At 42.1% G+C, this 20,765-nt stretch overlaps 1 protein-coding gene across 5 annotated transcripts; it reads right to left on the reverse strand.

The window, feature by feature from the left end:
- Positions 1-148: 148 nt before the first annotated feature.
- On the reverse strand, positions 149-18,889 carry RPP30 (ribonuclease P/MRP subunit p30). Of its 5 annotated transcripts, XM_065843821.2 has the most exons (12): positions 18,424-18,880; positions 17,357-17,412; positions 16,981-17,037; positions 16,262-16,336; positions 15,639-15,710; positions 12,242-12,301; positions 9,924-10,013; positions 7,729-7,845; positions 4,231-4,260; positions 3,806-3,843; positions 2,604-2,683; positions 149-581 (listed from the first exon to the last, which is right to left on the reverse strand). In XM_065843821.2, the coding sequence occupies exons 1-12, from the start codon at positions 18,503-18,505 to the stop codon at positions 472-474; spliced, it is 867 nt and encodes a 288-aa protein (XP_065699893.1). In that variant the 5' UTR covers positions 18,506-18,880; the 3' UTR covers positions 149-471. The 5 variants fall into 5 exon arrangements, with proteins under 5 accessions (XP_065699893.1, XP_071668025.1, XP_065699894.1 ...); XM_071811924.1 differs by lacking the exon at positions 3,806-3,843 and having other exon boundaries at positions 2,604-2,690; positions 18,424-18,889; XM_065843822.2 differs by lacking the exon at positions 12,242-12,301 and having other exon boundaries at positions 18,424-18,873.
- Positions 18,890-20,765: the final 1,876 nt, after the last annotated feature.

The raw sequence follows: 20,765 nt of genomic DNA on the forward strand, positions 1-20,765 counted from the left end.
AATGGGAAGCAGTTGTTTTTTTTTTACTGCACCATTATTCTTCACAGGTCACTGAAGGTAAACATCTACTGGCTTCTGGTTGTGACGTTTAGTACAGAAATGTGCTCAAAATTGAGAAACCACAAAACCTACACTTTGAAAGCATGTGTTCGTAGAAACATTTTTAATAAAAAAAGGAATGCACTTGTACAACTGGAAAATTCCATGTATTACTAACATTGTGTTGAGTTTGCACTAACTCCAGAAGAGACAATCTCCTGACCTTGGCCAGAAGCCCAGCATGACCTTTCAGATGTGGTAAACTACAGCAGTCTCATTCCCACAGCTTTCCTGCCCTGAACACCACAAGAATAATTCTTCTCCAGTCTAAATAAAGCAGTAAGGGAGGAACTGAGCTGGATGGAGTCTGGGATAAGACTCAACAATGGATAAAGATGGGATGGAGGCTTCTGTTGACAATTGGTTGAGTCCTCAAGCTTGAGTCTTAGCTTTTTTGCAGGCTGGCAGTGTTGTTTCTTCCTCCTCAACCTTGCGAGGCTTCTTCACCGTGTACACAACCCCACAGGCACTCTTCCGAGTTTCTGGAACATACAAGCAGAAACTGTAGTACCTCAAATAAAATGACATTAGTGCATTTAATGCATACTAATGGGAGGTGTCCATGCCCCAAAGCACAGTTCAACATGTTTACCAGCCTGCACACACAGCCAGTAAGCAACCTGCATGGGCAGGAGCTGGGGATATGCCGCCTTGTGGAGTGGGGAAACTAAAGGGAGAAATCCAATGGTGGGTGTAGAATTACAGCAAACGTAAGAGAAAACAGAGTTCTGCAGGGGTTGAGGGGCTACAAACACACGAAACCACAGGAAAGCAGGCTTAATCAGTTCAATAGTCACACAAGGGCACATTCTGGAAGCACTGTGAAAAGTATTTCTGCATTTCTGCGCAAAACTTACTGTTCTTAAACAACCAACCAACCAACCAACAACAAAAAACCCAACAAAAACAAAACAAAAAAACCCCAAACATATTCACATATCCCAAGGTTCTTAAACAGGCTATGCTGGCACAGCTACATTGGTAGAGGCTTGCCTATACATACCAAGTAAATGGCTTTATGGTATTCAAAAATACTTTATTTACAGAACCCTCAGCATCACTATAAAATATTACCGTGTGATTTTATCCAACTCTTCATGTTTGCTAAACAATCTAGTGAGCCCAATCCAATTTCAAAAATACTGGTGGGAGGTTTCTCTGCAAAATTTGAAGTAGAAGAGATTCCCTTCAAATACCTTGTTAGCAAAGAGGTTCTGCAAGAACCTTGCCAGAGCAATATAACTACTTATTCTGGGCCAGTATTCTTTGGGGACAAGGAAATTACATCTGCTATTTAATTTCACAGATAAGACAAATGATGGTCTTGAGAAATTCCACATAAACTGGACAAAAATCTTTCCATCACTCTGTCCTCATGTAGGTAAGCAGCAGGCTGGCAGAGGACCCTGTTCATAGAAATGTCCTTTCCAAGAGATCAAAGCTACCTGCTGTGAATTACAGCAGATTCAAGTCCCACCTCTGCTGAAACAAGAGATGCAACCCAAATCCTACTGTGAGTTTGAAACTTAGAGCAACTCAAGCTGTTGGAAAGGTAACTAGAAATCATACCTACCCAGCAAACCCTGGTGGAGGCAGAAATTAAAAATTAGATGAGACTACTCAGTATAAACTGCTATCAGAATAAACAAAAATCAAGAAACACTAACAAGCAATAAAAAAGCATGTAAAAGGGGTGGCAATGATGGAGAAATGGGTGCTACAGCAGAAAGCAAGGGTCTAAATTGATTCCTGGAACACAAAATGTGGCAGCTCTTTGCTGCACTGACACTAGGACACAAAATACAACTGGAAACCTTTTGATTTCCAGTGCTGGGGGCCATGAGCTAAATTTCCACTTGCAAGTAGGAGAGACTTACTGTGAGCTCTTTCTGCTGAGAGCAAAAGGAAGCAGGTTTTGTTTCACCAAAACACTTCAAGACATACACTATTTGAAACATTTTTTTTTCTAAGCAGCAAGCACTCATGGTATTTGATTTGGCATTGAGTTCAAAATGGTCCAAGAGCGAGTCAGGAACAGACCACATAATGGAGACATGGCAAAGGTTCCTTCTGCACTCCTGCTGCAAGAGCGGAAATGCAAAACACACACATCTTGATTTTCTTGAAGGTCAATGACGTAGTTTCTACTGGTGTCACTGAGATCAGCATTCAACCTTTTCTGAAACAAGGGATAGTTTCACTATGAAGCACAAGAAGCAGATCTGTGTTTTGGCTAAACAATTTTTGACTTATTAACGTGGTTAAGCAAGTACTCCAGTACAGACAGCACCATCAATTCAGCCACTGAATTGTTAAGATGCCAATATGGGAAAATAAAACACCCTTGCTGCACAAGCTCCTCTTAATGCATTGGACAAGAGGTAAAACCTCAAGCTGAGTTACTCTATAAGGTCTTGGATCTTTTGGAAAATATGCATTGACATGAATTTAGTTTAACAAATGCAAGCATTCTTTAGAAGAGTTTGCACATGCTTTTCCCTTACCTCCATGAAGGATGGTGGCTCTGCAGTTGGTAGACACGGCTGCCTTTGCCTCACTTTCTGACAGGCCAAACAGCAAACCTCTGTGACCTTTGCTCAGGATCAAAATGCACAGAAAGGAACAAAGAGAATAGTGAAGTCTGTCTGCATGGTAGGTTTGCTTACTCTACAAATAACTGGGAATTAGCAAGGCCGTAACTCAAAGTGACATTTTGCATAAGGTTACCCAGAGGCAGGGAACTGAGGCACCCAGTTCTCCTGGCTGCAGTTCCCCAGCAGCCCTCCTGGAAAGCTCCTGGCAACGTTGCTTATTTCCAGACAAGAAGCTCTACTTTCAAAAATAAAAGTCTGTCAACACAGGAACATTTGTATATGCATAAGTAAAAATATGACCCCATGGGAAATTTCAGGTTTGAGGAAAGGGCACTGTCTGATACAAAAGCATTAAACTGAAAAGTTCCCAGCCGCCTTGAGCAGGGATGACGTTAGATTAGGTATGTTAATTTGGGTTGAGCCTGACTGCTCTTTTTAAGAGGGAAGGAAACACAGATAGAATCCTTCCAGGCTGCACGCCCTCCCACACGGTTCTCATGACTCAGAGCACCCTTCCCTTGCATCCCTTCGAGGAACAGTCCAGATTCGGGCTTGTGGGAAGGGAAAGTAGTAAAAATGTATCTGAATTCATAAAAAAAGGGGAAAAAATACATTCTCCTTGGTTTCTAGAATGCAACAACTTATTTAATAGCATATATGTAACTAAGGACTGGAAAATTCAGAAGTAACCAGTACTCTAATAGGAACTTTTTCTTTCTTAATATAAACTTGATTGTATAGGTTGTTCTATCAAAGAAGTGGTACCTTGGAGATCGTAAGCAATAATTTCTGGTCTAGTTCACTGTGTCCGTAGACTTTTTGGGTTTTATTCATTTCTCCACTTATATCCATGCAATATCAATGAATATCACAACAAAACATACCTGCAGCTGAACACAGACATTACTATTTACAGTTACTGCTTGTGCTACCCCATGGCCAAGATCTCTTGCTCTTTCCACACCCACTCAGAGGCCTCATTCACGGAACTGGTCACCAACAAGCTTCACCATGTAAAGTTCAAGGAGCGTGAATGATAGAAATATTTCAAAACCACTTTGAACTTTCACATGTTGATGTTATCTGCTGTTTTTGACTTATAGAAAGGATACAGATTAGCAATGTCATAAGGACCCCGTAGTTCTAGAGGCTAAAACAAAACAAAGAAGGTTGGATATGTACATGTCATCTCTCTCGGGCTTGACAAAATGTTAGCAGGTAGGACAGGGCTATCGGGAAGGCAAGGTTAAATGCTACATAACAGCAAGCTGCTGAAGATGCACTAGGAAATCAAGGAAATACTATTATTTTGAAAAACAGAGTCCCCATCTGGGAGAAAACTGCCATGGAAAATACCATGGCAGAAAAAAGCCCCACCCAAAGAAAAAAAATATGCCAAACCCCACAATAAAATTCTTTAGTAAGACAGCTTGATTTAAAAAAACCACAAGATGGTAACCATATTTAAAACTACAGTTTTTATATGTTTTATTAAATCTTCAAATTGTTCTGACTTCAACAAAAATCTGGGACTTACCCTTTCAGCTGCACTAGATATAACAATGTTCTGGAAAACAAAAAAGAACAAATGTTCATCTGTCACACAGCATCAAGAAATGAGAGAGAAAAACAAAAACAAAAAAAATCAGCAAGCAGCAAAGACTTCATGAGCATTAGCTGTTTGGGCTCAGAGCCCAATTAACCATCAGAGTATCTGATGTCCTCAGATAAAGTGAACTCCAACAGAGCGTGGATCTTAATTTGGGGACAGGAATAAACCCAGGTTATCTCCCTGTTCCCTACAGAGAGAGCGACACAGGGCCAAGCCCACCTTTGCAGTTACAAACCTCTCACAGGCAGAGGTGAATTCAGTAAGTGCTGCACCTCTTAGAGGGATAGGCTAAGCAGAATAAATGTCAGCATTAAGCGAGCACCTATCAGACTGTATCTCTCATAGTGGACCTTAAAAAGACCTTAAGGGTAAAGAAGAAATTCAGACCTGCACACACTGTGTTAAGAAGAGCCCCCTCTATTTACACTAGCTGAAAGAGACCCCCCAAAAATGACAACTCTACCTGAGCTGTAACAGAAATGGACTTAGGAGCCCTGGATCCCCCAGAAGCAGCTTATAAATAGTGCCTTTAGACTGGTTGGTGCTCCCAAATTTTGAGCCTACTCTCTGTGTTGCAGCACAACTCAGTCCTAACCTCCACGTTCACACTGGCCCTGAACTCACACTGGTTGAGGAAACCTGTCTGCAGTCAGGCAGTGGCTGCCAAGTCATGCCATACACTCACTTCCCTCAGCACTGGCATCCTCATGAAAATCACGAGGCAGACAGAAATCCTTCCCCCTTCTCTCCCAAAGGGTTTCTACAGAACAGGTATGTGACTGCTTGGGGGCTGGCAGATATCCCAGCTCAGCTGCCAGCATTCTTCTGATGTTAAATCTCCAAGGATGCTCACCGAGGGGAAGACTGTTTTGCACTAGAAAAAATATCCTTGCACCTTTTATGATACTGAATAAAAGGCTTTGGGAATTCCTGCTTGAGTGGGTGGGAATAAGAATTGTACTGAGGCAGCGAAAGACTCTCCCTCTCTGACATCAATACCACCAACACACCACATCACCTCCAGTTACGAGGTGAGGCTTTTGATCCCTTTCCCGCACTGCTTTGCTTGTCATGCCACCTCCCCAGCATCAAGAGCAAGGCAGGCACTGGAAGAGAATGCTCTGTGTGCAGCTGGAACTCAACCCATAAAAGAGCTATTCGCATGGAAATGACTGAATGTTCACACTGCCCAAGGTTTCCTCACGTGCTGAGGAGCAAGCGTTGGGACATACAACTCTGCCTTAGCATAAGGAAAGTCAGAAACTGAAGCAACACATACATGAAAGTGACTTAATAGCACATATCATGATGGAGACCAGGACATTTCTTTCTGTGTAGTTCACCTTTACAATGACTGCACTATGGATCCCACGGGCGCTATTGAGCTTCACTAGTGCTGAGTGCAAGAGTTTGCTGGGAAAATTTAAGTCTCCTGCTCTGACCTGTAACAACCAGCGCCTGTCTCCCAGGCTCAGAGAAGCTCCCAGAGCAACTGCGTCGACCACCTTGAATCAGCATGGGATCATGGTTCATGCTGCAATTGGAGATGCTCTCTGCCTGGTTCAAAGGCAGTTGGCTTCCAATTAGGGGATGCGTAGGACACAAGAAGGAAACAAGAGCAGACAAGAAAAGCACTGCTAGTGAGTGAAGGAGAGGCAGTCCAAGGCAAACCCAAGGGAAGGGCTAAAGGGAAGAACTCAAAGGCAAAGCTTTACCTCCCCAGGTAAAGGAGACAGCAGCTGTTCAGTGCACTGCTCCAGGCACAGTACACACACTCAGTTACCAAAACATGGGAGGTAAGGGACTGTGGCTACACACACCTTCTCTCTGCCAAGGCAGACAAGTCCCTCTCTCACTCCCTACGCATTTTAACATGTTTTAAGGACTCTGCTCAACACTGGCTCTGAGCACACCAGTAAATATCTACAAGTTTCTCTGCCCTACTACAACAAGAAAGGAACAAAGGGATCCAAAAGCTGCTATAGTTCAGCAACTATAGGTTACAGAGGGCAAGAGCTGTGTGCCAGGTGTCAATGCAAGCAGCCTATGGACCAGCCATCCCACATCTCTTAAAAAAAGGCCTTTACATGGATTCAGGCTGCCTGTGAGAAACAGCCAAGAGGCTCACCAGGTACTGAGCCTGGAGACAAAAAATAAAGACAAGCTAGCAGTCCTCACCTAGCTTGTCCAGAGCCTAACAATGGCTCGTCATCCCCAGCTCCAACTGATTACCCTTCCAAGCACAGATGATACACTGGACTGACAGATGCAGAAAGGAAGGGCACTGTGCACAGACTGAGTGGTGGAACATATCACTTGTTCTGTTTGTGACACCAACTCAACAGGTGCTCTCTAAATCAATTAACTGTGGTGGAAAGAGGAGCACTGGCAAAAAGGAAACCCAAAGGAAAGGGTTGGTGTGTGTGTGTGTACCTCAACTCAAAGTCAGCATTTTGTGCAATTAACTCCCAGAGCTGGGCTTCTCTGGAGCACCAAGGGAATGAATCTGTTTGACCCACTCTACTACCCTATAAAATAGGCTGCCATGCCTGAGGGGAACAGAGGTAATGATGGATCTGCTCTTAAATGGCCTTCCAAGCTGTATATCCCACTTTAGACTAGATCTGAGCGGTAATGCCAATTTCAGCTTCTCTGGACTAACTAAGTGCAGAGAAGGCTGTTTCCACAATCAAGGTGGTAGGAGCTACAATCTCTTTTGACTTGGATATGCATTATGATATGCTTTCCTTTAAAAAAAAAAAAAAAAAGATGGCCTGAGAGGACCCAGCATGACAGGCAGCTTAGCCTGGCAGCCTAGGAGGAGGTAAGTTATGAAAGCAATTGATTACAGGCGTCTCAGCTGCAAGCATTACTTCTTCCTCGGGTTTCAGTAGCAGGGAAGAATGCAGCTGACTGCAGCAAAGCCCTGGCTGATAGCCAGCTAGCTCTTGGGTCTGTTTTGTACATTGGGAATTTATTGTTTAATAAAACAAGATTTCTACTTTTTTCTTTATATTTTCTACCCTCCATACTCAAGGTACGCTACCAAAACAGAGCTTTTGGTCCATCAGAAATATGAAACAGGAGATTTTAAGAGATGTGTGGATTTCAGTTCTAGTGCAAACATCAGGTCTCTGGCACTTTTTTTTTTCACCTTTTGTTTTGAATATTGCATACCATAATAAGAGATAGGTTGTTCCAAAAAGAGAATCTAACAGTTTGACTACTTAAGAAGAAAGCATGCAGTGGTGCATGGCTGGAAGTATCTGGAGCTAGAATAATTGTGTCCTTGTATTAGCAGGCAAAGATTCAGTCACAGCTTCAGAAACTCCACAATCAAACTCATTTAAAATGGCTCAGTCTGTACAACTCCAGAAGAATTTGAACTGAATTAATTAGCTTGTTTTCACTTTGAGAACTTACCTTCCCTTTGCAGATCTGCATCAGGCTGATCGCATTTGAAATTGTGTATCTTCTCATTGTGGAGTCTTTGATGGCAGGTGCGTAAAGAAGTTCAAAGAAAATGCCTCGATCTATTGCCTTCACATGAAAGAAAATGATCAAAAATCAAAAGGACAGAAGCATAACAATCTAACAACTGCTGTCTATTATTGATGTAGCTTATTCTCAGTTTAATTGTGCTATATATGGAAAAAATTGAGGTGGAATTGTTCCAGCAAGAGCATAACACAGCATGAAAGGGGTGAGAGAGAAGGTTTCACTGTACCCCAGATATGCATACTTGAATCTTGGTATGACAGATAAATGAGGTTTAACAAAGAAATACCAACCACTTATTAGTTGTAATTCACTTTCCACTATCACAGTTGAGGAGACAGGTATTTGCTGGTCAGAAAGAAGCCTTGAAATTTTGAGGACCCTCCTCCTCTAACCCCACAGCCTGCTCTGAGCAGGACCACTGCTTCCCACAGTACCCGCATCTGGCAGATGAGGAATTCGTCCTTCCAAAAAAGCAGCAATGATGAGGACCCTTCTCTCCTGTCTCACAGCATACTCTGGTATTTGTGAGAATGTTAAATAACAGTAAATCACAGGAAGGATTCCAAATAGTAATACTGGTTATATTTTCAGCTGCTTTAAAATCCTTGTTATCTGTCAAAGTACCTCACAAAAAGCTTACTATTCTTGGTTTTGCAAACACACAAAGAAATGTTAAGCAACTTGCTATAGGACTCAGTGACTTTGCAATAAAGACACAATTCAAAGCTAGGAGTTTTGTTCCATGGCCTGGACTATGTTTGCCTGAAATGTTACTCTATCCTTTATGCTCATTATTAAAAAATGCTGCAATGTCAATACTGTAAGAAGTCCAGTAACTGAATACAGATGGAATTAATCTAGCTCCCATCCATGCATGACCTCTGCATGCAAGCACAACAGAAGCTATGTACACATCAAATGTTTTACATAGAGCTGGTCCAACATCTGAAAACAAGAAGAAAAGCATGAATTTATCAAAACCAAAACAGGTGATGGCAATACACCAATTTCCAGTCAAGCAGATTTTTAATTTCATCCCCACCACTTCAGCTGCCTGCCAATCTGCCTGGCATCACAACCACCAAAACTGACTGCCCAGGATGCACAAAAGCAGCCTGACAAACAGCCTGCCTTGAAGCTGCGAGTGTGGAAGCTGAGAAGTAGCTTGTAAAGAAAATGTTTCCAAAAACAGGGCTTCAAGAGCCACCCAGCTCCTCACCTGGGTCGGCTGCTGGAGTTTTAGGCAGCTGGGGTACTTTCAAACAACATTTCATACAAAATTGTTATTCCAACTGGAATACTGAAATTCCCAATCTGTAGTAAATTTCAAAGTATTATCTTCTATGTGTTTCAGCATTAATTCTAGTAAATTTAAAAGTTTTATTCTAGGTCAAACTTTCTGTAGAAGAGGAAGTAGGACTTCTAGCCAATTTCAAATCTAAATTTTTAAGCACTAAAGACTACATCAGCCAAGAATGCCCATGCAGGATGATTCTTGACAGATACACAGAGGAAAAAAAATAGTTCATCTATGAGCACGTTCAGATTAAGCTTTCTGGCAAATCACCAACAGCAGGCAGAACTGTATTAACAAAATATTTGATCCATGCTGATAGTCATCTTGTACCCCACAGCAGATATTTAGCAATTGCACATTTGGTTCACTTGCCAAGACATTCCGTTGTCTAAGTATGGATTCAATACAGTTGTCCTCCAAATAACTGTCATTCACATTCTCCTGTCTTTTAAATCACAGGGCTGTTTATCTATTCCGACATAGCTGTACCACTTCTGGTTTGGGAAGCAGCTTAGTCAGCAATAACACCACATCTCACTCCTTAGCATAGCAGTGGCCTTAAGGCTCTGTTTCCATTCCTTGGGAACACCACCTCTGCCTTCTTAAGTAGGGGATATGAAGATGAAACAGAAAGAACATCACTGTGTATTAAATGCTGCAGTGGAGGCCTTAAAGTGAAGGACATCTGAAACACTACACATTATGCAAGAAAATAACCACTTGGATGGGAATGGTGGGAGTGAAATGGTAGGGAATTCAACTCAGACTGACATTAAATACAGAATTTAACAGCAAGAAAACAATTTAGATGTAAATTTACCATATTCACAGGAGGCCTTCGGAAGTAGAATGGCAGCTTTTCTGTTACATTTATGCATACCAGGTCAACGTCTAGAGTTGTGCAAGCAATCTACAGAAAAGAAATAGGAACAGATTATAATAACAAATATGCCAAAAAATGCGTATTCAACTTCAGGTGCAGTGATGCTCTCCTTCATTTCTTAATACAACAAATGTCCCACGAGGGTGAGTTCAGGTTTAGAATGAAGAGGTACTATGCCTTGCAGTATGCCAATAAAACAGCAGGGCTACAGATACACAGCTAGAACATTTCAGGATCAAAACCCAAGTCTTCTCTCACTTACAGAACTACTTTTTCAGTAAAATACTGATCTACCCAAAGAAAATATTTATTGCTTTGCTCCTATCTGACATAAGATGTGCAGAGGCAATGCTGGCTTTTGGCAAAAGGACTCAGCAGCTAATTACAAAAGGAACATCCAATGAACTGCCCCTTACCCATCACTCTAATTCCAGTGCAGCAACCATTTGTTTTACAGATTAAGTATTCTTACCAAAAGCAACCAAGAAAAAATTGAAACAGAAGCAGAACATTAGACAGTGACCGGTGGTGCCGCATGCCCAGTACTGGAGGCTGATCCACAGGGCCTCGTCTTCCTGGCTGGGTGGGGAACGTGCAGCCCTTCCTGAAAGCCGCACCTCTAGAGAAACGGCACTGGAGGTCACAGTTTAAAAGCTTACCTTTGGATTCACATCACAATTTACAGCCTGTATTAACAGAGGGAAGGAACAAACAAAGAGTGGAGAGTCTCCATGCTGACATACAGATAAAATTAAGTACACACAAAAAGGAGCCCTTGATTTACATATCTCACGCACACAAGACATGTAGAAATTGTATATGCCTAGCCTGTAAAGATGATTACGCAGACAGATTAATGTCTGTAAGCAGTGTTGTAACAAAGAAGATAAAATGGGCTGAAGATGTTGAAAAGGAATTTTCTACATGTAGGGGAACTCTATGCTTTCAGAAACCTGCCAGCAACTACTCCAAATACACCTGGGCCAGGCGCCAGCCATTCATCCCTCCTTGCATCGGCACAAAAGCGGTGGGGGTTGCAGGGAGTCCCACAGGGCAGCTGTGCTCTGCTGTAGTGCAGTGCAGGCTGTTGCTTTGCAAACTAGTCTCCTAGGTGGTTCACACAAAATTTGGATGGAGAAGGGAGCAGAGGGCCAGGTTTAGGAATGTTTCTTAGCTGTAGATAGTACTCCCTCCTAGACAAGAGAGCCACAGCACACATGCAGGCAATTCAAAGATCCAGCAAACCACAAGGTTTTCGATGTTAAAATGTTTCTGCCAGGCCATCCAGACTAAACTTTATCTTCATGCCTCACTTTTACCAACTCTACTAGGTCAGACACAGTCGGAATCTATTGCATCAAATTAGACTTGCATGTGTAAGTTTAGCCCTACTACAGCCAGTTTTAACCCTTTTCTTATGAGGTGTACGAACAATCATCTAGACAGAGGTGATTTATGGGAACACGCACAGAGCAAGTAGCTCTGAATCATGTCCTAGAAAAGCTGCCACTGAGGCCATAAGAAATTCAGGAAGAGAAAAATGCTGAAAATGAAGAAAAGCAAGAATCCACATCAGAAACGCACAAGTTGCCCTGTGTGATGAGAAAACAAGCCTTCCCAATCAGCTCCATAAACACTGGAAAACACTTCTCCAGTTTGCAAATTAAAGCACAGTGGGAAAGGGAACGACCCAAACATCTAAAGGATTCCAGTGACGAGAACATTTCAGAAAAACACCACTACAGAAAAACAAAATTAAGAGTCATACCTCCCCATAAGGAGGAACTCCTGCACTGCATGGAAAGTTGGAGAGCACATTTCTCCAAACACTCCAATGTCCACCCTGGCTTTGGCTTCTGGACAAGTCACACACACAGGCGAGTTAAAGCTACACCCTGCCTGTTGAAATGATCTGAAGTGCAAAGACTTCATACAGACGATATGCAGCAGTCACTGAGCCCAGTGCCTGCCTGGCCACACTGCAGGCGGGAGCCCCATCTGCTGGGGAACTCCAGACAGACAGGAATAAATACATTCACCACTGCTTGGATGGCCTGAGGAAACCTTTGACAAACGTTTTAGGAATAAACAATGAAATCTGGCTTTGCACTACATTCCCAGACACATATAAGTAAGTATTTTTAGATACTGGTGATCTGCTAATGGCTTACAAACAGCAGGCAGAACTAACTAATACGATTAAAACAGTCAGAAATCTTAAAAAGCAAAGATTTTAAGAAGGAAGAGGGACAGACCTTACTGATGGCATGGAGCGAGCACTCCTGTTGCAGCCCTAAATGATCCTCTTGGGAGATCTAAAAAAGGAGCATGTTCTACAATTATCTTGGCAAACACAGCTTCCCCATATGCCTCAGGATATAAATTATTTGAAGAATTTGAGTACCTCTTTCAGTACATATCACTACCACAGTCACAGAAAAGCTTCCCTGGCTCATGACAAGAGGGCACAGACTGGTTTTGGGCCGTGCTAAAATTAGAGTGTATCTCCAACAGTCACATATTTCTTTCACAAACACATGAAAAATCCTGTTCTATTTAGAATAGTACAAGTGCCAAATTGTTGGTGAGAAAGATGATGCTGTGGAAGTAATGTTATTAACAGACAGTTTTAAAATACAAAGTTAATTTGTGGTGCAAGATCCACCCTAGGCTTTATGTTTAACAGTGACACATCTGTGAGTCGTAAGAGTCAGAGGTATATGCTGAGACTCCATGCATAACATCACCTGTGCTAGACTCACCCTGCTGATACCTCTACAAAACTGACACAGCTCTCCACAGAGAGTTAGAAAACCTAGAAGCTTTAAACAAAAGACAAACATCCAAACCTGCCCTGAATGAGAACATGTAAGGATGAAGTCTTTGACCTCATACAGTTTGCGAGAAACACACTTGGGTTCCCTCACCAACTCAAACTGCTGCCAGCATGGAAGCACCACAGATGGTCTCGTAGACAGTCCTCCTTCCTTCCTAACACACTGTCCATCACCTGCAAGCATCCTCTTCAGCAGTCGCTGCCTGCGGTGGCCTGCCCAGAGCACAGCCATCCTCTTTGTGCCGGCACAACTAATCGCGTGGCTGAACGCTGAATCAGAGCGGAAAAGTGGACTTGCCTACAAAATAACCTGGCAAAAACTGGTTACTTTTCAGTCAAAACCATGTTCCTCAAACCAAAGTGCCATGGAGCTGAGCAAGCAGCTGCACCAGCAGAGCAGACAGGGACATGCAAAAACGAGTGGCTGTTTATGCCAGCTTAACCTCTGCCACAACCAAACATCCAGCTGCTGAAATCAAGACACAGCTAAAAATAAAATACAGCTACCCTTAAATGAAACAGAGCCCTTTTCCCCCAAAACAGCACTGCATGCTCTTGCTGATTACCTGTCTTCAGGTGCTTATTTTAACACACAATAAACTGACTGATCTCACCTGAGAAGTGAGATGTCAGAGACCAAAAGAAAGACGTGGAGAGTGACCACCAAAAGTATTGTGCAACTATTCACCTCTCTCATGCCCCTTAGAGTCCTAAAATCTCCTAACGGTAAAAAAAAAGCAGTCAGAAATGTTTCATTACGCTGTAACTGTTACAATTAATGCTTGAATTGTTCTGCTGAAAGATTCTTCAAGGTTCACCTTCTTCTACAGCCTCTTGCTTTGTACTTTACTTGGACAAGTTTTCAAAAAGGAGGGGTAATCATTTAGAAAAATAAAACCAAAGAATATCATTTTAATGTGTCAAAACAGGTACTCAGAAGTACTAGAAAGTGGCTTTAGCTTCAAAAAAAAAAAAAAAGCAAACAAAACCAGACTCACTTTTATACTGACAGGGACTCTTTGAAAGCAAATTCTGGCACTTCTCCAAAGAGATTCACATTTGCTTTTGGTGTCCCTGTGCCGCCTTCATGCTGCTTTAAACTGCATGCCTGCCTGCTGCCTGCTAAGGCTAACAGAGACGGGCTGCTTCTACCTACTCTTCTGAGTCAGAACTAATGTTATTATTTATGAGCTTGCAACAGGTCAATGTCACAATTTTGGGTTTTGTAAGATAAAACACTCCGACAAAAAAAATCACCTGCTTCCAGATGCTGCATTTTATCAGGCCACCCACATCAGCTATTTGAGAACAATTTAATTAAAAATATGAGACACAAAGATGACTAACACCTATCACCCAGCTAACTGAGATCATTCTGCCTTGGATGGTGTTTCAAAACTACAAATTTTTCTTGTAGGAAGAGCCTATTCAAGATATTGCATCTACACATAAAAGTTGGAAGACAAAGTGATGTTCAGTGCTGTTAGTAACAGCTGAAGAACTACTGCACATCACTGTATTTAGGTATCACCTCTAAAAATCACAGAAAATAGCTCCTTCAGTCAAACACACTTGCAACACCTTGTTTTTCTAAAATCATAGAAGCGACAGAGTACAGAGGTTTTTGTTCAAAATACTTTCATTTGTATTAACAAAAGTCAATGAAGAAACAAGTATTGGGCTAAGGTGGCAAATTAATCCTAACTAAGGTTTTGAAAATTATTCACACCCCCTATTTTCTCTCACTAGCATGCTTAGAGCGCTACCACTGCTGCAGACACCAGCATTTGTTCAGTAACACTGATACAGCAACACCTTCAAGGACTCAAGAATTTTGTGGAGGCAGTTTTCAGTTGCACGTTTGCTCTTAACAGCCAGGATAAAATCTGAGAGAGGAAATCACTGTCTGCCCTTCAAGTATTTCCCCCTGGGTTGCTCTACTTTCGTACAGCCTCAATGGTCTTCTTGGCAGGCAAAGTAACAAACATATCATGAAGTCACAGAAGTGAAGATACTCTCACTGAGCTTGAGCATCTAGAACACTCAAAACAAAACAAACCCAGAAATCTTAGCCTAGCAATGGAGCAAGGGTTGTTACATTTAATCAGGCATATTTACTTTTGGTAAATTCATTTTATCTTCTCATAAGATGCTATCACAACTTGAACTCTCCCTTATTCTTTTGATTTAAAACAAGGAAATAAAAATAAAAATAAAGAAAAAGAGATGAGCTACTCATTTGGGCAAACCTCCAAAAGATGATCCAAGACTAAAAGGAGGAAGGTATCTTTCAGAACCACATTAGTTCTGCTTTAAAATCCTCCCACTTCCACTGTCATTTCAGAGACCAGGAACAACTGGTGCTAGCAGAAGACTGCAAGTGTGTTTTGGGGAAGCTGTCAGAGTTCGAGAAGTTAAAGTTTAAGACAGGAAGTTTTCCACATGCTGATAGTGTGTATATATATATATATATATATATTTGAAAAAAGAGCGACGTTTTCTCTCCTCACTAGAGAGGAGTACTCAGTAGAGTACAAGACACGCACAGGAAATCACTGCACAGCGGCAAACGAAACTGTTCACCAGGCAGATGTTTTAGACTTTACCAGTCACATCAAGGCCCTGCAGTCTCTTGCAAACCCTACCAACCTTCCCAGTCCATCAATTGACCAGGGAGCCTATGCTGCTTAATTAGCCCCATGATGTGCAGGCCTGTATAAAATGGGAAATAAAATCTAAAGAAAGCATGTAGCCAAATTAGCCCAAGGCATTGAAAGTTATTGAACAGTCATTACTGATCAGATGATCATACTTACATGGAACAGTTTCTCAGTCTTCGGAAATACTGCTATGATGTCATATAACCTTATATTTGCAGATGTTGATCTCTACATAAGGAGGAAACAATTACTACCTTAAATTTGGACAAAGACCAAACCTATGCACAATAGTTATAATCAAAATAATAAGAAAATCCCTTTTTCACTTTCAAGTATTAAAATAAAGCCAACAATCTTCCAATTACATAGTATGTCTCTGCAGTGAGCCATAATGTGAAGTCATTCATTCTTTTTTTGAGGCTTCTCTCACCCACCTAGTAAGGCACTTATACCTTTTGCTTTGGATTATGTAGCACTAAAACAGGCACAGGGTTTGCTCATAGTCTTCTAGTTTATGTACAGAAGTCCAGAAATCAAAGAAAACAACCAGGGGACAGAACTGTTGTCCCATATTGACAAATGATAAACAGAAACCATAATGAGTCTTGTAAGTCTGCAACTCTCCATGATCACTTTATTTGCTAAAGATGTTATTTGAGAAATCACTGCTGAGTGTTCTATAAAATTCATGAAGTTCTCCTCATACAATTTCCAAAATTTGATCATTCATTGAGAAAAGGAAATAAAAAATGGCAAATTAAAATACTGAATATACTTACCAAGAGATTACAGTGAGAAGGATCAGAAACAACAAGTGTTAACCGGGTTAAGACTTTAATTCTTTTAGATGTCCCCTACAAAAAAAGAAATAATATGAAAGACTTTAAACACTTCAAAGCAATAATACGTGGCAACTTTCATCCCGTCCGCTATAAAAAGAAAATGGTGTCTTGGTCATATTCTTGCCTATACTGATTTTCTAAAGTCTGTAGCTGCACTTCCCTATTTTATATTGATTTATATATTTGTTTCCCGAAAGAAGGAAGGAAGGAAAATCATGCAGAAAAACTGAGTATGTTTAAATATTGCTATGGTTTCCCGGGTAGACCCCAACTACAATCAAAAGCAGTTCCTGAATTAATGCATATCAGTGATTTGAAATATAGACTTGGTTCATTATATGCAAAACTTGCTTCATCAAAACCAGGAAGTTATTTCCAACGCTCAACTTTCAAGAATCATATTATAATTATTCAAATACAAGAAGATTCAAAATTCACACAAAACCATTTCTTTAATCATTTCTAAAATAATGAAGAGAGTCCACTCTCATACGAGTGCATTGTTCTTCCAATGTTGGAAGTTTTAATAATCAAGTAATGGAAAAATTTATCTTTTTTTGTTAAAATGTGATATACAAAATCACATATACAAACACACCACAGTAAAAACCATAACTCAGAATAATAATACATGGATAGATCGTAACTAGACATACTTGTACAATAGGCAAAGATGGAAACAGCTCTGAAGGACACACTGGCTTGACGATTTCCTTAAAAGAGAACAAAACAAAGTTATTCAAAATGTCATGGGTTAAGGTTACAATGTAAACAAAAGCTGTATTCCAATCCTAAAAAGAAACTTGCCCTGCTAGCAAAACTATTTCTCAGGGACAACACATGGACCATATTAAAAGTTAACTCCAGTGCAGTTACACTGAATTATAAACGGGGAGTTCTGTTACAAATTCAGACATTTGTACTTGCATCTAAATGTGCATTCTGCAGATAAAGCTGTTTGGGAACATGTAATAAGGCATGTAAGTTTACAAAAGAAAGCACACTAAAAATAAATGACTCAAACAAAATTACCTGTTTCTTTTCCTTAAAATCAATGACATGATTAAGAGCAACTGTAGAATATCCCACTGAAAAAGAAAACACACCGTAAGAATATTTTGCCTAGTAAACCAATGAAAACAAATCCAAACAGAAACCTGTTAAACATTCATCAGTGTCTCAAAATTAATAGTCACATGCATACTTACCCTTCACATTACTTTTTCTGAAGATTAATTAACCCAAAAAGGGCTTTAACATAAAAAAACCCCACCATTTGGCTTTTGAAACACACGACCCCGACCACACTTAGTCAATAGCAGTGCTTATAAACAGGAATAATGGAGTTGGGCTCCCCAAAGATTATGTCTTAGTTCAACCCCGTTGATGACTTTCTTTAGGGAAAATGGTTAAGGACGTTCAGGATAGTTGTCAAAACCGCAGAAAACGCAGAGCTGGAAGAGACAACAGCTACAGCAGAAGGCAAGGTGAGCATTCAAAATGATAGTGACAAAACTGCCGGAAAGGTCTCATTCAGCAGGGATCTGAGGAAGAAATACACAAGACAAATCACCCGCCAAGCACTGGACAGGCAGCACCTGGTGGCATGGCAGTTCTGCAGAAAAGAAAAATTAGGTAATAAGAAACGTCAGGGGTGGAAACGTGTCCACACTGGGGGGGGGGGGGGGGGGGGAACAACACCCAAACAATAAGCAAACCACAAAAACAAACAAAGAACCCACTCACACACACAAACAAAAAAACCCCACCGGAACTGCTGCACCGGGATAAACGGGCAGAGTCAGATCCTGCAAGGCACAACCCCAGCTCTCCTCGCTGCTCAGCAAGGTGAAGAGGCAGAAGAGCGAGGGGAAAGCCGACCCCTCGGCAGGCAGATGGCGAGGTTCAGCCCCCAAGGGGGAAAGCTCAGCGCAGGGACTCACGCTGTGCTCGCACCAGCCTGGCGGAACTGCCGCCGGGGTTCTGCCGCGCTCCTGCCCGAGCCCTGCCCTCCACAGCCCCGGCCCCGCCGCCGACCCAAGCCCCAGGCCAGGCCCGCCGCCGTGTCCGCTCCTGCCTTGCCCAGGGCAGCGACTCACGGTGCGCTGCGGTCTCCAGTAGGCTCTGCAGACTCTTCTTGTCCGGTCCCTGGGGCAGGTTCAGGTCGGCGAAGCCCGCCATGCTGTGCGCAGAGGGGCGGGCACGGCACGGCACGGCACGGCACGGCACGGCACCCGGCCCCACCCCGCCCCACCGCGGCAGCCTGGGGCTTGTAGTCCCTTGTAGGCCCGTCCGGGCGGGAGGGCCGGACCCGGCAGGACGCGGGTCAGCCTGGCCGTATTCGCCAGCGGCAGCTACAAAACCGTAGCAGCAAGCAAAGAGGGTGTTTCACATCATCCCGGGCGCTCTTCGGTCGCAGGCGCTCCACCGAAGGGCTACGTGACGCGGGGAAAGCCTGTATGGTCAATTTCTCGGGCGGGGCTCTGAGAAAGATCACATCTGTCTCTGAAGAAGATTAAACCTGTGTCTGAAGGAGATTAAAACTGGTTCTTTGCCACTCTGCACAGCTGGAGCAGAGCAGCAAGAGCACACCACTCTCCAGAGAGCCCAATCTTGTATTGTACCCAGCAGGTGGAGCAGTAACCTTGCTACGCTGAAGTAGCACCAGTTACATTAGTTGTGCTCCACCTGAACACCGCTAATAAAAAAGAGAAAGTAAAAAGTAATCCTTTCTGATTATTGAAATGGCTTCTCTTTCCTAATTTATCAAAAAGAAGAAAAAAAATTGAAAGAGAGCCCCAAGCTGCCATATCACGAGATATCTCCTAACATGCAAAAGGACTGAGGAACTGTAACTGACCAGTAGTCAAATACACATCCACTACGTGACACTGTTACAAACACCACAAATATTGTTCTACCATTTATAAATAACACATGATATGCAAAACACAGGTGTCAATTACCATTAGTTTTTGTTGTTGTTTGGGGACTCGTGACAGCTGCTGAAAGCAGCAGGTCTTCGATTCCCATCCAAGTTCAGGTGGCACTCCAGGGCCTCGGTGGTGCTGGGAATCCTCAGCTTTCTCTTTCTTCAAACTAGGCTAAATGTTCGTGAAGGGAAGTCTGTGGGGTACCTGGGGCTCTGAATTGTTAACGAGGCAAAGATGCTTCTAAGTAAAGCCAAGACAGTGATGCTGCCCACTCTTTGTACCTTCCTGCCTGTGGAGTCTGTCCTTGGTGCAGCTTGTGCCAGCTGTGCCTGAGGACTTGTGGCTTGTTCCTACCAAACAGATCACACGGTTTACAATGGATGACTGAGAAAAAATAGTGCCTATTTCTCATGTTTCTGGGCTTGCTGTCTGATGAGTTACAAACACAGAGGATGGTGTTAGCAAAGAAGCTACCTGTGGGCTGCAGGGTCTGGACTAGGAGCTCAGGGCAGCTTTGAGGGTTGGTAGACAGCAGCCTACCACATCTCTGTAAGAGGGAAAAGACACAGCACTCTAGAAAGGAAACAAACAAACAAACAAAACCACAAACTAACAAAACCACCAAACAGCTGGTAAACCGTTTTTATTCTTGCCACATATATGGCAGAGTTTTTTTCTTGACAATATGAGGTCAAGATATTTCAGTAAAGGAATTCTGTTTTGGCCTATCTGCATCTGTAAGGTGCTTCCCTTTTATTTGAGATGAGCCAGTATTGCCTCTCTGCCAGTCATTCAATCAAGCAGCGTAGCCTGAATGGTATTGTCAAAGCTTTTCTTTGATGTGTGTGAAAATGGAAGAGCTCGAGGTATTATTCCCAGTTTTCTTTGACTGAATGTACGATGGAACTTGATTTAATTTGTCTTAATGAAGCAATTCATAAACATTTATAAATTATTTTTGAATTACCCTACTGCAGCAGTGTTCAGAAATATCAAGCAGGATTAAGCAGCTTTTGTATCTAGCAATATACAAGCAGAACAAAGCTTTCCTTGAGGCATTTACAATGGAGAATGCTTAAACAGATCTTCATGCAGAAGATCTGCAGAACTCTATTTGCTGTAATGGTGTAAGAATCTGAGCATGAAGCACTTTCAGCATCAGGTATTCAGACTCATGTACAACCTTGTTACCAATATCTGTTACTCAGAGCTTACTACTTTTGTTTAGGTCAGCCCCAGTCACAGAATCACAGAGTCACAGAACATCTTTGTGGTCCTCACTGTTAAGTCACAAGTTTCTAATGTGCTTCGTTAGATGGGTGTCCTGAAGTCCTTCTAGTGGAACCAGATCTCCTCCCTCCAGGTGTTTTCTTTGTCGATACACTTAGATCTCAGGCCAGTCCTTTCAGTAAATTTTCATGCAGAAACCCTAACAATTCTTCTAATATGTTTTCAATGGGCAGCCCATGGTAGCAACTAATTTTTTTTTTTTTTTTACTTTAGTTCTG

The sequence above is a fragment of the Patagioenas fasciata genome, chromosome 8 (genome assembly GCF_037038585.1).
Source record: "Patagioenas fasciata isolate bPatFas1 chromosome 8, bPatFas1.hap1, whole genome shotgun sequence".
Lineage (NCBI taxonomy): Eukaryota > Metazoa > Chordata > Aves > Columbiformes > Columbidae > Patagioenas > Patagioenas fasciata.

What these genes read in the sequence shown, in the direction of transcription:
- RPP30 (XM_065843821.2), bottom strand. Translation starts at nt 18,505, where the DNA reads ATGGCGGGCTTCGCCGACCTGAACCTGCCCCAGGGACCGGACAAGAAG. An exon ending in CGCTCCATGCCATCAGTAAG is followed by an intron (nt 10,014 to 12,241) that starts GTCTGTCCCTCT and finishes TCTTTTCTGTAG; the next exon opens with ATTGCTTGCACAACTCTAGA. An exon ending in CCTTATGACATTGCTAATCT is followed by an intron (nt 2,684 to 3,805) that starts GTATCCTTTCTA and finishes CAAAGGTCACAG; the next exon opens with AGGTTTGCTGTTTGGCCTGT.